The sequence below is a fragment of the Moschus berezovskii genome, chromosome 7 (assembly GCF_049115385.1).
Source record: "Moschus berezovskii isolate FMDL1 chromosome 7, NW_MosBer_1.0, whole genome shotgun sequence".
NCBI lineage: Eukaryota > Metazoa > Chordata > Mammalia > Artiodactyla > Moschidae > Moschus > Moschus berezovskii.
Genome location: NC_142466.1, coordinates 51,581,193 through 51,598,938, shown reverse-complemented (window position 1 = coordinate 51,598,938; position 17,746 = coordinate 51,581,193). Strand labels below are relative to the sequence as shown.

Below are 17,746 nucleotides of genomic sequence, written 5' to 3'. Positions count from 1 at the left end.
TGTATGAAGCCACATGGCCACTAAGTGAAGAAAAGCTTCACACCTGGGCAGTTTGGCTCCAACGTCTGTGGACATAACCTCTGCTGGAAATGCCCAGTAATGCTGGTGGTCCTCAGGAGCCACAATGAGGCAGATAAAATACCCCAAGTGGTTAGACCTGAAGCAGCCCTTCTGAAGATCTGCGTGATGGATTTGCATTTTTTCCTCCTCATACCAGACATTCAGGAAAAGATGCTAAATTTCCCTTTACTTCTCTTTTCCTATCAATTTATTCTTTTCATCTACAAGTGAAGCTTTCATTAATGGGCAGTGAAATTCTTCTCATCCTCATTTTAACCACTCAAAGATTTGTCTTTTAAAATAGAGAAGTTATGAGGGAACACTGGGAGGTATCCCTTGCAGGGAATCTGAGATTCGAGAACATGCTATTGAATTGTGACAGGTTATTCTTTTTCCCCCATGTCTCAAACTGCTTGTGTTCAGTTCTTCAAATCTGGCCAAAAATCAGGGCTCATGGAAAAAAATGTCACTTTTCCATGATTAAAAATAAATTTTTTAAAATTAATGCTCTAAAATGTTTACCAACTGCAAAAAAAGTTGTCCTGCACGTAAGCGGGTTGGAGGCAGCTGTCAGCTCAGAAAGGAAGGAAGCAGTAACTGATTTTGTAGCTCATGATGCCCTGGGGACATCCTGCCTCCCAATGAGATGTAACAATAAATTTGATGATGGTGATGGTTTGACACAATAATGCAGCAGGGCTTTTGGCTAATATCCTGACTGTTGCAACACACTGCAAACTCCATGAGGGAAGGGTCTGGATCTGAAATGACTCATCGTTCTATCCTGGCCCTGGCTCATAGAAAGTGCACAGTAAACATTTGTTGAACGAGTAAATGAATGATTAGGTGAAACTCTAGTACGTAGTTTGATATAATTCATCAGATTCGTTCCTCACAAAAAGCTGAAAGCAATCTGAAAAAATATACGGGAAAAAATTTTACAGATCATCCCACTGAACAGGTTCATCTTATAAATGAGGAAACTGAAGCCCAGAGAAGTTAAGTGATCTGTGTAAGGTAGTTCAGTAACAGAGAAGAGCAGTCAAGGTCTAACTGGGTCACTTCCTAGTGCTGTGCTGTTTACAGGGCACCACATCTCCTGGCATGCATCTTATCCCATCCAAAAGAATTAACCAGACCAGGGAGGAGGACCCCTTGGCATGTCCTTAAAAGAGGCAGCAGAGTACAGTGGGGCCAATAAGACTGGCTTTGAATCCTGGCTCTGCCATGTGAGATTGGCCTGTGGCCAGCTTTCCTCCCTAATCCTCCATGACCAATAAAATAGGAGTTATTATGGTCACTAGTTCATTTCAGAGTCAAAAAGTCTCAGTGAAATGTCATATAGGCGCCCCTAGGCATTGTACTTATCACTCAGGAGGTGCTCAGTAAATAATAAGTGTTAGCACTGTTGCATTAACACAGGCCCTAAGGCAGCCAGGTCATCTATCCCAGAGGAGAAGGCGTTAACAACGGGTCGGCCATCTGACACTTTTCCCTTACACAACCACACTAACATAGAAGACAGGGGGGCCTTCTGACTCGTACACATCCCAGCCCTCTTCTATGTTGCCAGTGCTGGTGGGAACAATACAATTCTCTAAGAACTGTTCCTCAGTAGTCATTAGCTGAACCAGAAATCTCTCCAAGGGGTTTAATGCCTGCACCACAGGGGTGAGGACCTGTCACTCTTTAGTCATTGTACTTAGTTCCCAGTGGAGCCACCTGGCAACCAGAAGACAGTGGGGGTAGGGGGAGGGAGCCTCAAAGCACAACTTTAGGGATTGCATCTTAAATACCAAGGGATGGGCCCCCTTGTTAAAAGTCCCCCTAGGCTGTACTATGTTTAGTTGCTCAGTCGTGTCCAACTCTTTGTGACCTCACGGACTGTAGCCTGCCAGGCTACTCTGTCCATGGGGATTGTCCAGGCAAGAATACTGGAGTGGGTTGCCATGCCCCCTCTCCAAGGGATCTTCCCAACCCAGGGATCAAATCCAGGTCTCCCACATTGCAGGCAGATTCCTTACCAGCTGAGCTATGAGGGAAACCCAAAAGTCCCCTAGAAATTGTGAAAAGAAACCCTTAGAGTCTGTTTGGAATTCTTCAATTTGTAAGGACTGAAGGATGGTTTCCCAGGATTCCCAGTCCCAAGATACACTGGTAAGCATGGACACAGCCTCAGATGGAGGCCCATTCCTTTCTGCTCCACACTGTCGTTTCACACAATACCCACTCTTGCCACTTTTCATCATCTTGCAGGATGAATTGCAGGGTTAGAGGAACTGGAACTGTGGAGCCATCAGGAAAAACATTTTTTTCTGATGGAGACATTCTTAGCAATCCAAGTGGGAGTTCTCTTTCCCAACACACAGGTTGAGAGTTTGTAGAGGTCCAAATGAGAGTTTCAGTTTTCAGAGTTTACAAGGAGGCTCTTGGGACGTGTCAATCACAGCACTTCTGTGCTCTAGCCCAGCCTAGATTGAATTGCACATGTACACACATCCTGTTTCAACTTGCCCAGGAAAGAAATTGCTCTCCTAGTGCTGATAATGCTGTCATCACGGCGTCCTCATGTCACATCTGCTATCCAAACAAGAGAAAGAGCTGTGGTAGAACCTTGATAATCTGAAATTCACAGATACACAGGTCTCCTTCTCTGGCCTAGAGACTGGATAGATGTGAAAACTGCAAAATGTAAGAACTAATGATTATCTAAATGGGGAAAGAACTAAAGTTTTCCTTTATCATACCTTTAAAAAATCTGGTATTAAATAAAAATAAATGTATAAATTAGAGACAATTCAACCTATTCAATATTTGTTGAACAGCACTCCTGTAAACCCAACCTTGAGTTAGGATGTACATAATTCATGTGTGAAATATAAACAAAGGAAGAGGTATGGAACTTGAAAGTATTATAAACTGTTTACCTGTTAGCTGAAATAAATTGTCCATTCACAAGGCAACTGGAGAGTGAAGTCAGTAATATAAACCATAAGACAATAGAGCAGAGAATGTCTATGCTGTAAGAATTTAGTTAATACATAAGATCACTAAAGCTAGAACCCAGGCACTGTTGAGCATGGCTATTTACAGGTAATCAGCAGCAGCCCCCAACCACCCAACCACAGGAAGAAAATAAGGTGATACAATTTGAATTACAAATACTTAATAGTACTTAAAATTTTAAAGCTTCATTAACACAGATGTTGGAGAAGGAAATGGCAACCCACTCCAGTGTTCTTGCCTGGAGAATCCCAGGGACGGGGAAGCCTGGTGGACTACCGTCTATGGGGTCGCAGAGTCGGACACGACTGAAGTGACTTAGCAGCAGCAGCAACACAGATGTGGGGATGAAGTGTTCTTAGAAACACTTTGCTAGCTATTAATTTGTGCTAATAATGATAGGATGACTGAAAATGTTAAAACTTTATCTTAAAATTTTATGTAATTCTTAATGTATGTGTGCTGTCACTTCTGTCATGTCCGACTCTTTGTGATCCCATGGACTGTAGCCTGCCAGGCTCCTCTGTCCATGGGATTCTCCAGGCAAGAATACTAGAGTGGGTTGCCATGCCTTCCTCCAGGGGATCTTCCCAACCTAAGGATCAAACTCACGCCTCTTATGGTTCCTGCATTGACAGGCAGGTTCTTTACCACTAGTGCCACCTGGGATAACATCTTACTCACCCCCTTCCAAATGGTCTATGTTTATGTGGTTTTGTTTTTATGAATCCTCCCAAATCTTGGGATACCCTAATGCTTGCCTAGATTTCCAGAAATACAACCACTCAAGAGTGATAAAAATATAATTAGTAATAATGCAAAGAAAATATACCAAAACGGAAATTCTTTGTTTCTTCCCTTCTATACATTTACTTCCATCCATCTTCCCAGTCTCCCTCCCTCCCTTGCTTTCTTCTATCCTTCCATCTACCCTATAAATACTCAAAGCCTATCATATATAAAACAAAATAGAGCTGAACGAGATAGACATGGCTTTTGTTCTCAGGGCATTTATAGTCACATGGCAAGCAGAGGGATCCAGGAAAATCTCAAAAGGCTGGAAAGATATTTGCGATTTCCTGTGACACGAAGTACACACATACTGTGGGCCTCTTGCTTTTGTGCTATAGCCTATAAAAGGAGCTGACTTTATTAGCGCCAGGCTGAACTCCAGAGTTCACAGTAGAAACAGTCATGTTGGTGTCAGGAGACCTGGATTCAATTCCAAATTTCCAGAAAGAGATGGTTGTATACAGAAGGCTTAGCAACACTCCAGTATATACTAAGTGCTAATTGTAAAAGACAACTATTATTATTGTGGAAAACTTATCAGAGAACACTTTCTTGGGCAAAGTAAACATTATTGTGTTGCCTTGTTTTGACTATTGACATTAGCTTTTTAAAAATACATAACAAAAGTAACAGTAATACTCAAGATGGTGGTCAGCTTGGAGCTCTTCTAGGCCATCACAAACCCAGCAATTCTTTGCATTATCTGTAAAGGGACAAGTTCTAGGCATGGTAATGCATACACTCCCCAGATGGTATGACTTCTTAGAAAACTGATGACAATGATGGCAACCAGTAGAACATCATTAACAAATGCCCCCAAACTTCAAAGTTGTTGGTTTTTAAACTCTTAGTTTTAGGATTTTAGTACCCCCTTTTGTGTATGGGAACAAGTCCAGATTCCTCCCAATTTGGAATTTGAGAAAAGTAACCAGAATGCCATTTAGAGGAAGAGCTATTTTCTATTTAAAGCTAAGGTTTTATAAAATGCTCTCCTTCCTCTCTGAAAAGAGTTTTTCAAAGCCTTTCCAAGGAAGTGGGTGAATATCTTTCCTAGCACAAAAGATGATTTTGCTTCTGAAATGACCTTGGTTCTCTGACAGAGCAATAAATACAGGTTTCCTATTATCTAAGACTTGCACCTTTCCATGGGCAAGAAGTATGGACTCTGATCCTACCACTAGCATGTTACCTGGAAAAGTTCTGGAAGTTCAAGATGCTGGTAAGGGAAATTCCCACTCAGGGTATATCTTGCTGATCTTGGACAAAAATCTTGGCATCGTGAGCCTGAGGCAGATCCATATTTTCAAGCTTTCCTGGCACTAAAGTCTGCATTCCTAGTTGGTACACAGCTCCATGCCTCAAGGACATTGAAAAAGGCCACCACTAGAGAAAGCTTTGGGCTTCCCTTGTGGCTCAGCTGGTAAAGAATCCACCTGCAATATGGGAAACTGGGGTTCGATCCCTGGGTTGGGAAGATCCCCTGGAGAAGGGAAAAGGTACCCACTCCAGTATTCTGGCCTAGAGAATTCCACGGACTGTATAGTCCATGGGGTCGCAAAGAGTCGAACACAACTGAGCGACTTTTACTTCACTCACTAGAGAAAGTTTTGATAAGTTTTAGAAGTGTCTTCCCAGTCTCAAGTTTAGAATCTTTCCATCTCTCTGCTTTCCCCTTCCCTTATTAGCTCACTTGATTTTGAGTCCTCTCCAAGAACCAGCATTAATAAGGAACAGCATGAAGTCGCCTTCTCCTTCCAAGAATGAGTGGTCCAGTTCCTCAGGCCTTCTAACAGTCATCTACTGTTAAGTGCTGGAGAGTTGGAATTAGCCATTGCTTTCATGGGAAAGACTGATTGGCACAGGGGAAAGCAGTATGCACCATAGGGCAGGAGACCTGTCTGTTAGTTCAATTGTAATTTAATTCAAGTAGAGGCCTTTTCCAGGCTCTGGGGCCCTGGCTGAGTCACTTAACTGCTTCTTGGGTTCAGGAGCCTCATCTGTCAAATCAGGCTAATGTCATCCGAACCTGAAGAATGGTGGGGCTGGGTTCTACACATTGAAAAATCTGTTGTGCTCCTTGAAAGAATGATGGGCAAAGAGAACAGTGAGAGACTTTAAAATTTCCCTTCTAGTCCAGCCTACATTCTGCAACTAGCATAACAATCTGAAAGCAAAGATTGCTGGAAAGTGGCTGCAAACAGATATCCCTCCTCCCCTGCAGACCATGGCTGGATTCCTAGATCCCCTGGAGAAAGAAATGGCAACCCACTCCAGTATTCTTGCCTGGGAAATCCCACGGACAGAGGAGCCTAGCAGGTTATAGTCCATGGGGTCGCAAAAGAGTCAGACACAACTGGGGAACTGAGTACACTCAACATCTAAGCTAGGCAGGCAAAGGGCTTCTAAAGTTAGCCCCTTACCATTGATATTTCCAATTTATTGATTGGAAGAAATTGTTTCTTGATACTCCCTTCTCTATCCTACCCTACATGTCAGAGGTTAGTAAACTTCAGCCCATGGGCCAAATTTGGACTTAGGCCTACTTTTGTAAGTAAATTTTTATTGGCACACAACCATACTCATGTATGTATTGTCTATGGCTGCTTTTGTGCCATGGTTATTCAGTTGAGTAACTCTGGAAGAGACTGTACATAGCCTCTCAGTTCACAAAGTCTCAAATATTTACTACCTGGCCCTTTACAGAAAAAGTTTCCCAATCCCTGGTACAGACCAGTCTTTTTCAGTTTTTTGGCCATGACCCACAATAAATATGTTTTACAGTAAGACCTACTATACACACAGATACTTGTGTGTATATGTGTATGTAAAATGTCCCAAAATAACATTTACCTTTACTAGATGCAATGCATCTGATACTTTCTAGTCTATTATGTTGTCTTAAAAAGTTGTTCATGACTGTACCAATCTCATGATCCCAAATTAGCCTTGATTCATATTTGGAAAACACTTCTCTAGATAAACTAACAGCTAGCTACTTACAACACATGTCCTCTCATCTCCCACTTCTATTACTTTCTTGACATTGCTGTCTCCATCTAACAAGGCTCTGTCCTGTCATCTCTACATGTGCAAATCCTTCCCATTCTTTAGGAAGTATCCAACTCCCATTTCTTCCAAGAAGTCTGCTTTGAACCTCCGGTTCCAAACTACTTTCTTCTTTGCCTATCTCCCACAGTACTTTTTCTATTCCTCTATTGCGGAACTTCAAATTTTCTGTTTTGTAGAAAAGTTATCTGTGCATCTTTCTATGTACCCTAAAGATCTTGAGTTTCTTAAAGGTATGATCTTAAGCATTTTGTATTCTATATATCATCCAATATAGTGCCTGTACTCTGTAAGTACTGAATAAATGTTTATTACATTGAAGTCAGCAAATATTTGTTATTAAGGGAATAATATGGTTTTATACATATAATATTTTATTCTTTAATTTTAAAGACTACGAATTTATGGTATATTGTAGGACTTGGTAAATGTTTATAAAGACAAACAGAGAGAGAAAGGAGACAATCTGGACTTACCAGTTCTATCCCAGCTGCTAGATTTGTGCTATTTGGGCAGAACAATTTTAGGCAGAATTGTTATATACAGTATACAATTCCTGAGTTTTTTGAGTCACAGTCACTGGTTTAGACATATAGAACACCTATTTTTCAAAGCATCAGCAGAGAAAAAGTGTAACAGTTTTAACTGTCCTAAGCAGACCTGCCAGGCACACATTCTGATATCAAACATAATAACTGACAGAGCTTAATACAGTCTCTCCTTTTCCAGGAGACACAGATTCCTGCAAAACCCTTTTGTACCATTAATGCTGTTAGAATCTAACTAATTTTGATAAAAATTCCTTCAGGAGAAAATTCCTTCAGGAGAAAATTCCTTCAGGAACTCCAACATATCCTGAAATGCTGTCATTATGACCAGTTAAAGCGTCTTAAAGACTATAATCTGTTTCAGCTCACTTCAGTTCAGTCGCTCAGTCATGTCCGACTCTCGGCGACCCCATGAATCACAGCACACCAGGCCTCCCTGTCCATCACCAACTCCCGGAGTTCACTCAACTCATGTCCATCGAGTCGGTGATGCCATCCAGCCATCTCATTCTCTGTCGTCCCCGTCTCCTCCTGCCCCCAATCCCTCCTAGCATCAGACTCTTTTCCAGTGAGTCAATTCGTCGCATGAGGTGGACAAAGTATTGGAGTTTCAGCTTTAGCATCAGTCCTTCCAATGAATACCCAGGATTGATCTCCTTTAGAATGGACTGATTGGATATCCTTGCAGTCCAAGGGACTCTCAAGAGTCTTCTCCAACACCACAGTTCAAAAGCATCAATTCTTCAGCGATCAGCTTTCTTCACAGTCCAACTCTCACATCCAGACATGACCACGGGAAAAACCAAAGCCTTGACTAGACGGACCTTGGTTGGCAAAGTAATGTCTCTGCTTTTTAATATGCTATCTAGGTTGGTCATAAGTTTTTTTCCAAAGAGTAAGCGTCTTTTAATTTCATGGTTGCAATCAGCATCTGCAGTGATTTTGGAGCCCAAAAAATAAAGTGTGACACTGTTTCCACTGTTTCCCCATCTATTTCCCATGAAGTGATGGGACCAGATGCCATGATCTTTGTTTTCTGAATGTTGAGCTTCAAGCCAACCTTTTCACTCTCCTCTTTCACTTTCATCAAGAGGCTTTTGAGTTCCTCTTCACTTTCTGCCATAAGGGTAGTGTCATCTGCATACATGAGGTTATTGATATTTCTCCCGGCAATCTTGATTCCAGCTTGTGCTTCTTCCAGCCCAAAGTTTCTCATGATGTACTCTGCATAGAAGTTAAATAAGTAGGGTGACAATATATAGCCTTGACATACTCCTTTTCCTATTTGGAACCAGGCTGTTGTTCCATGTCCAATTCTAACTGTTGCTTCCTGACCTGCATACAGGTTTCTCAAGAGGCAGGTCAGGTGGTCTGGGATTCCCATCTCTTGAAGAATTTTCCACAGTTCATTGTGATCCACACAGTCAAAGGCTTTGGCATAGTCAATGAAGCGGAAATAGATGTTTTTCTGGAACTCTCTTGCTTTCTCCATGATCCAGCGGATGTTGGCAATTTGATCTCTGGTGCCTCTGCCTTTTCTAAAACCTGCTTGAACATCTGGAAGTTCACGGTTCACATATTGCTGAAGCCTGGCTTGGAGAATTTTGAGCATGACTTTACTAGCGTGTGAGATGAGTGCAATTGTGTGGTAGTTTGAGCATTTTTTGGCATTGCCTTTCTTTGGGATTGGGATGAAGACTGACCTTTTCCAGTCCTATGGCCACTGCTGAGTTTTCCAAATTTGCTAGCATACTGAGTGCAGCACTTTCACAGCATCATCTTTCAGGATTTGAAATAGCTCAACTGGAATTCCATCACCTCCACTAGCTTTGTTCGTAGTGATGCTCTCTAAGGCCCACTTGACTTCACACTCCAGGATGTCTGGCTCCAGGTGAGTGATCTCGCCATCACGATTATCTTGGTCGTGAAGATCTTTTTTGTACAGTTCTTCTGTGTATTCTTGCCCCCTCTTCTTAATATCTTCTGCTTCTGTTAGGTCCATACCATTTCTGTCCTTTATTGAGCCCATCTTTGCATGAAATGTTCCCTTGGTATCTCTAATTTTCTTGAAGAGATCTCTTGTTTTTCCTATTCTGTTTTCTTCCCTATTCTGTTGTTTTCCTCTATTTCTTTGCATTGGTCATGACCAAATAAGACTTTGGTTAGGAATTCAAGGGTGGTTTGATATCAGCAAATCAATCGTGATATTTCATTACATTCACATAATAAGGGAGAAAAGAACACTAATATGTCACTTGAGTCTGAAAGAGCATCTTCAAGCGGCCTGTTTTTATATGATTCTAAGTAATATGAGAATGGAGGGGGTACTACATAACCATGACAAGGATTTTACTAACATTAAAAAGCAATTATCAAAACAGATGATAAAATACTGAATTAATTTCCATTAAAATCATGAGCTATCACAATTGCTTTTTAATATTAGTTTTAATATTTTAGCTAATGCAATAATATAAGAATATAAAATAGTAGGTCTAAATAGTAGAAAACAAATAAAAAATCTTTTAATTGTAAATTATAAGACTGTATATCTAAAATCAATGCCAAAAATGTAGAAGTGTTACAAAAGAAAATACCATAGTTAATATCAGAATCTGTTATCACGGTTGCAAACCAGAAAAAAAATTAATAGTTTCTCACACTAAACAAATTAGAAAGGAACATTAAAATCAAAGCTATTAACAGCTCCATAGGACATATGACCCAGTTTCTTCAACGGATAAATTAGAAAGATAAAATATAGAGGAGATAAATGCAGATTAAAAGAGACTTAAGAGAGATATTAACCAGTTACAATGTAAGATCGTTTGGATCCTAACTGTAAAAATCTACAAGACAGTGCCACACCCATTCCAGTAATAAGAAAAGATTAGGAAATCTGCAGAATCACAACTTTTGGGGAGCTGATTAGAGATTTGATGTCACAGGCAATAAAGTAGATTCCAAAGAGACTCAAGCCCCTTCAAGGAAAGATAGGACACAAAACCATCTCATCTTTAGCAGAGTACAGGGGAAAGAAGATGCTTCCATACAAGTGAATAATAAGTCACATAAGAGTTTTAAAAATTTGTAAGGGCCAAGTATAGCTTTTATCATGTTACTTTAAAATTGCCTATAGTCCCAGATATAAGGGGCACACTTCCAAGTTCTTTCCCATAGATTCCACCGGGTACTCAGGAAAGGCTGGAAAAAGAGAGACTTGTTACTGCTGGTATGCAAGAGATAATCAACATCTGCCAAAAGATAAGCATGAAACACTTCTCGTTCCCCACACATTTCTTTCATAGGAAATGAAAGCCTAAAGTTCCAGGATGAATGAGCTGCAAACCTTCTTATGCCTAGGACCCAGGCAAAGATTTGCTGCTACTGAAATAAGAATTGTAGTAAAAAACCTTAGAGAAAAGGTAGAAAATCTTGGACCCAGAATTCTATACCAATACTAAGCAGAGGTCTGCTACCATTAGAGAAGGGTCAAGTACTTGGTGATAAGAGGTCTATTTTGTATCACCTACATGCAGTAACTGTTGAAAGCTGTGAATGCAACAGAAACACTGAAAAATATCCTTCATAACCCATCCTCACTTTCAGTACACAGTGAAAATATCCCACTCCTGGGAAAATTTGAAGCCTGTGACACACTAAAGATTATAACAGAAACAATGAAACTCAAACACAGCTCAAGACTTAATTACATTTAGCTTAACCTTGCACACTAATGCTCTGATAGAAAGAAAGATACACCCTTTTCTTTGTGTAAATATTACTTACATTAGTCTCTACTGTTCTTATAGACATACAGTCCAGCATTAAATGAAAAATTACAGGATATAAAAAAACCAATAATGAGTAAACCAGTGCTTTATCAACAGACAAAAGAAATCAAGAGAACCAGAACCAGAAAAGAACCAGATATTGGAATTATCAGTCAGAAAGTCTATAATAACTATGTTTAACATGTTCAGTAATCTAATGGAAAAGATAAACAGCAGACATAAACAGATCAAGAAATGCATCAAAGAGATGAAAATTATTTAAGAAGAGTCGAAAAGCTAGAAATAAAAAACACAGTATCAGAGATGAAGAAATGCTTCACTAGGCTCAGCAAAAGACTGGTCACAGCTTGGTAAAGAATCAGTAGTATGCCAATAAAGATGATCTAAACTGAAACACAAAAAGAAAAAAGAGTAAACAAAACCAAATAGTGCTTGTAAAAGCTCTGAGACAAACATATAGACACAAATTATCTAACGTACAAGTAACTGGAGCCTCAGAGGAGATAACAGAATAGGGAAAGAGAGATATTAAAAAAGATAATGGCTAAGAATTTTCTAAAATTAATGAAAGACAACAAACAACAGATCCAAGAATCCCAAAGAACCCCAAGAAGAATTTAAAAAATACATGTACCTAGATATACTATAACTGTTAAAAACAAAAGATAAAAAGAAAATATTAAAGGCAGACAGAAGTGGGAGGTAGGGGAAATTTGAATACAGAGCAACAGTAGTAATTAGAGCTGACCTTCTTGGGAACTATGGGCTTCCCTTGTGACTCAGCTGGTAAAGAATCTGCCTGCAATGCGGGAGACCTGGGTTCAATCCCTGGGTTGGGAAGATCCCCTGGAGAAGGGAAAGGCTACCCTCTTCAGTATTCTGGCTTGGAGAATTTCATGGACTGTACAGTCCATGTAGTCACAAAGAGTCAGACATGACTGAGCAACTTTTGCTTTCACTTTTCTTGGGAACTATGCAAGAAAAAAGATATATGTACATATATGTTTTTTAATTTCCATAATAGAAAGTTTTGAAAGAAAGGGAAATTTTTAAAAAGAAGAAAAAATGGGCAGAAGATATGAGTGTGTCATAGCATGTATCCCACTAGGTTTATTCTAATTTTTTTTTTTTTTTTTTTTTGCCTCTAACTCATTCTCCAGCCTTTGATTCACAGTGGACTCACGGGTTTCCAAACTGGGGTCACAGAGTGCTGCAGCCACCCTCTCCAGTAATACCAACCCAATAAAGCCTACCAGTGCCAAAGCTCTCTTCTCCACACAGAGAGCACCGGCCCGAGTCCATCAGATTTGAAAAGAATCTCCATCCAGCTGGGGTCTCATACACAGGGACTTTCATGGATTTGGCCACTCTGAAAAACAGAATTTAATGTAACAATGAATACATATTTCTCCTTTCTTTTTTTTCTCAGCACATAAGCAAGTCTTTGTTTATGCCATAAACTAGATTTTAGAACACCCTGAACAATGTGGACAATTTTCAAGATGTGAAGCCATAAGGTGAAAGTTTATGGATAACATATTCTCACATTTGTTTCCCTTCTATATATATTCCTTAACCTTTGTGGTAAGATCCAACTGGGGATCTGAGAATCTAAATTAAGGTGGTATTTGGGTGCAAACAGTTTGGAATATTGTTTGACATTATCTACTAAAGATGAATATGAGGAGGGCATGGCAACCCACTGCAGTATTCTTCCCTGGAGAATCCCAAGGACAGAGGATCCCTGAAAGGCTACAGACCATAGGATTGCACAGTAGGATATGACTGAAGTGACTTAGCATGAACATACTAAGATGAATATATACACATCCCATGAACCAGCAATTCAACTCCTAGAAAATAGTAGACATGGTGGTACACTGCTTAGCTTTACCCCCCAACATACACACACACACTTTGGTGGTTTAGTCACTAAATTGTGTCTGACGCTTGCAAACCCATGGACTGGAGCCCACCAGGCTCCTCTGTCCATGGGATTTCCCAGGCAAGATTACTCGAATGGGTTGCCATCTCCTTCTTCAGGGGATCTTCCTGACCCAAGAATCAAACCCTGAGTCTTCTGCATTGCAGGCAGATTCTTCACCAACTGAGCCAAAAGAACTGGAACATTCTTTCTATGAACTGCTAGAAATGTTGGTTTTCTCTTATTCTCAAAATATTCCAAGAAAAATATATAATCATGCTTACATCCTGGTAGGAATAGTGAAATAAATCCTCCCCAAACTGGAGAGAAAAAGTTTTCAAAGCTATTAATTTCACAGTCAGAAGTTCAACAAAGGAGAAATCATTCACACAGAAGTTTTCAAGGGCAGCTCACAGTGAAGGCTGACTCAAAATTAATTTAGCTAAAATGAGTGTATATGATCACAAAATAGAATGCAACATGGGGCAGAGGTGAGAGTAAGAGAAAAGCTAGAGGGTATGAGATATATATTCTCTGGTTAAAACTTTCTTGTTGGTTCAAAGCCAAGTTGGCAGAACTTAAGGGAGGAGAAAGGATTTCCCCAACTCCACCCTTTTCAGTTAATCACTCTTAGGAGGTCATTAGGCTAAAGGTTGAGGCTGGATTTTAAAGGACTGGATACTTTTATAACTACGAGCCACAGTTGCAGTTATACAAGTGGAGATAACAATATGGGTAATTAAATTCCAGGATCCCAAGCATGAGTTGATTGTGTCCTAAAGTCAGAAAGGAATTCCCCTCCCTTCTCCTTCTACTGAACTTGGGATCCAACCCAAACACGGCATTCAGCAGATACCAGGCTGACTGGAGGAGCCTGGCCTCTTTTTGGCAGGAGGCCCGGTGGAGTCTCTGAAACTCTTTGGGACAAAAGCTTAAACTGAAGCTGCTCATGCTGAGGTTCTGCTCCCCTTTTCTGGACTCCCACCATCACATGCAGAAGACAAACAAATCTCACTTTCTAGGAAAGACGAGAAGGAAAAGAAAGTGAATCTGGGCCAAAATTTTCCTAAAAATGGAAGTGAGCTCTCATGGCAAAAAAGAAAAACACTGAAAAACAAAGAAACATGGTGGATACAGGCTCCTCATTGTGGATTTTAAAACCTCTAAAAATGTGGCTTCAGGTTGGAAATAGCCTCAATCTGCCTTTCCAACACTTTCTCTCATGACCCCTCCCACATGCTCCTTTAAAAAAACTGAACTCTCTTTTTTTCTTTTATTTTGGGGTGGGGGGGTGGGGGTCACCACGCAGCATGCGGGATCTTAGTTCCCCAACCTGGGATCAAACTGGAGCCCCTGCTATGGAAGCGCAGAGTCTTAACCACTGGACCACCAGGGAAGCCCCAATCATTTCTTATTTTTTAAATATGCTGTTGATTTGTTTGTTGATATGTTTGTTGTTGATTTCTGAGTCCTTCTTCCTGCTTTTCATGTTACATGGATTAATCCTCCTTTCCAGTCTCTCAGAATACTTCACATTGCTTCAAAACATATCTAAAATGTCCCACCATCATGAATCTTGTGGCAAAGATTGCTAGTGGTCAACAAATGCATCCTTTCCTGGACACACAGCTGGACTACATTTCTTAGCCTCCCATGAGGTTCACTGTGGCCACGTAGAGTTCTAGCCAGTTGAACTCTAGTGGAGATAATGTATACTCTTTTCAGATATGGCTATTAAAACCTCCCATCCTCCCTGTTCCTTCTCCTTCTGCCAGTTTAATGTGGACAAGCCCCACAATCCCAGAAGCCACATGTTAAAGATGGTGGGCCTACAAATTGGAAGGATCTGGATCTCTGAATCACCATTTGGAGTAGAATTAATCACCAATCAGGAACACTTGTTTTTAACTTTTAATGACTGAGAAAAAACCTGTTGCTGTGTTTGACTCACTGTACATTTTGGGATTAGTTTTATAGCAGCAGCTCTGTTATCATAATAATACAATTTGTTTTTCATTGCCATAATCAAACCAAAGTAACCCTTCCTGCCTTAGGCTTCCTCTCTGGGTATGGGGTCTTTATGTTCACACGGTCATTGTATATGTTTTTAACTTCTTAACACTTTCCCTCCACACACAAACACTACCACCACCACCAATGTGTTAGTTCTTTGAAGGCAGAAGCTGCATCTTATGTACCTTTATAGCTCTTCAATGTCTAGGATAACAAAGTACCTTGTCAGACTTACCCTCAATAAATTCTGTATGATTTCAGTTGCCTAATATCTACTATTTAAGGAATACTGTTGAATAGCAAGGGGGAAAGTATCTCTACTTGATCTTTTCTCATTTTAGGTTTCTTATATTAAGATAATTAAGTGATTATAAATTATTCATTGTGAGCAAAGGGAATTTCTCCAGGTATTAATCCCTGTGGGTGAGGCTATCAGGACAGGTGCTTCCCTGGTGGCTCAGAAAGTAAAGAATCTGCCTGCAATGCAGGAGACTCAGGTTCAGTCCCTGGGTTGGGAAGATCCTTTGGAGAAGGGAATGGCTACCCACTCCAGTATTCTTGCCTGGAGAATCCCATGGACAGAGAAGCCTAGTGGGCTACAGTCCATGGGGTCTCAAAGAGTCAGACACGACTGAGCGACTAAGCAGCACACACAGCAGCAGTACATAGCTATCAGGATAAGACAAAGGCATTTCTTGAAAGTCAAGACTTTAGAACGGAATTATTGCAGTGAACATATGAGAATCAAAGGTTTGAAGAGCAGAAAGACACATAATTTTATCTTCCCAGTCCTGGTAGTCACCTTACCCTCATGTGCTCAAACAAGGTAACGGATACAAAAGCATCCTAAAAAATCCCTAAAAGCTCACTACATATACAGGTGCTAGCATAATCCATCTTTGTGCCTCCCACATCCAGCACAGTGCGAGCCCATAGTAGGTATTAAAATATCTATTAACCTAATTATACAGTGCTACATCATTGGGTGCAAAAATATTTTACTGGAATGTCAATGGTTATTAATGACTCTCTTACCTTGCTATGGAACAGCCAAATAAACAATGACTAATTATAGCAAATATATGAAGCAGAATCAGCTGTTCTTGGAATTCTACTTTAAGAAAGTTGCAATAGATTTTAAAAGGACAAGATCCAGGTCCCTCTTTTTCTGATTTATCTTCAAACATCCACTTTCTAAAGAGCTTAGCAGACTTCTTGGTTCTATTTTCTACACACTGAACTCTCAGCCCCTTTTTAAAAAGCTCCCATCTACACAGATTACAAGATACCTGCATTGTGCATGTGTGCGGCCACTTCAGTCATGCCCGACTCTTTGCGGCCCTATGGACTGTAGCCTGCCGGGCTCCTCTGTCCATGGGATTCTCTAGGCAAGGATACTGGAGTAGGTTGTCATTTCCTTCTCGATCACAATGTGTATCAGTTATCAAATCATCATGCTGTACACTTTAAATATATTATAGTTTTATCTGTCAATTATACCTCAATATAGTTTGAAACTTCCCTGACTTCCCTGGTATCTCAGAAGGTAAAGCGTCTGCCTACAATGTGGGAGACCTGGGTTCAATCCCTGGGTGGGGAAGATCTCCTGGAGAAGGAAATGGCAGCCCACTCCAGTACTCTTGCCTGGAAAATCCCATGGACAGAGAAGCCTGGTAGGCTACAGTCCATGGGGTCACAAAGAGTCAGACACGATGAGCGACTTCACTTTCACTTTTCTATAGTTAGAAAAAAAAAATCAGACAAGTTAGTCATTGGTGACAAAGTCAGGATAGAGGTTATCTCTGGGGAGGAGTGGAAGGTAGTAATTGGAACAGGGATCAAGAGAGCTCCAGGAATGGGTTCTGTTTCTTAATCTACAATGGTAGTTACGTGGCTGTATATTCTTTATGGAAAGTGCTTGAGATATGCATCAGTTGTGCCTCATGCATATAAAACATACATTATGCTTCAGTGAAACATTTATTTAGAAGCAAAAGCCGTCTATAGTACTTATGACTAAGTATATGTTTGAATTAGTAATGTTTACATCATCCCAACAAACAAATCATTGGAGATGGAGTTTAATAGCATCTGGATGTGGTGGGCTAAGGTCTAGAAGACACGTAACAAAACTGCTGGCAAGTCAGTGCTTCAGTATTTTCACATTGATGAGTTCACTCCCGGATCCCTTCTTTGATATCTGGTACCACTGGCTGGAACTGCTCTGAGGTAAAAGGCTTAAGTGAGTTTGCAGTTTAAAAGCCTATCTAAGGCAGCCTTCTCAGCTCATAAGTAAAAATTAGCCAAAGTTCAGCTAAGCCTTGTTCTCCAATAGCAAATCTCAAAGTCCACTCTTTAACTCATCTTTTGGATGGAGCAACTCATTGTTGTTGCTGTTTAGAGTCACTAAGTGGTGCCTGACTCTTGTGACCCTGTAGCCTGTAGCTCTCCAGGCTCCATGGGATTTCCCAGGCAAGAATACTGGAGTGGGTTGCCATTTCCTTCTCCGGGGAATATTCCGGACTAGGGATCAAACTTGCATCTCC

The 17,746-nt window shown here is 40.5% G+C and overlaps 1 protein-coding gene across 1 annotated transcript in view; it reads right to left on the bottom strand.

Moving 5' to 3' along the window:
* Window positions 1-17,746, bottom strand: part of PGM5 (phosphoglucomutase 5) — a 212,325-nt gene that overhangs the window by 72,329 nt on the left and 122,250 nt on the right. The window contains exon 7 of the mRNA XM_055428348.2: window positions 12,517-12,632. Coding sequence (XP_055284323.1) covers window positions 12,517-12,632 — 116 coding nt within the window. The remainder of the gene's footprint in view (window positions 1-12,516; window positions 12,633-17,746) is intronic.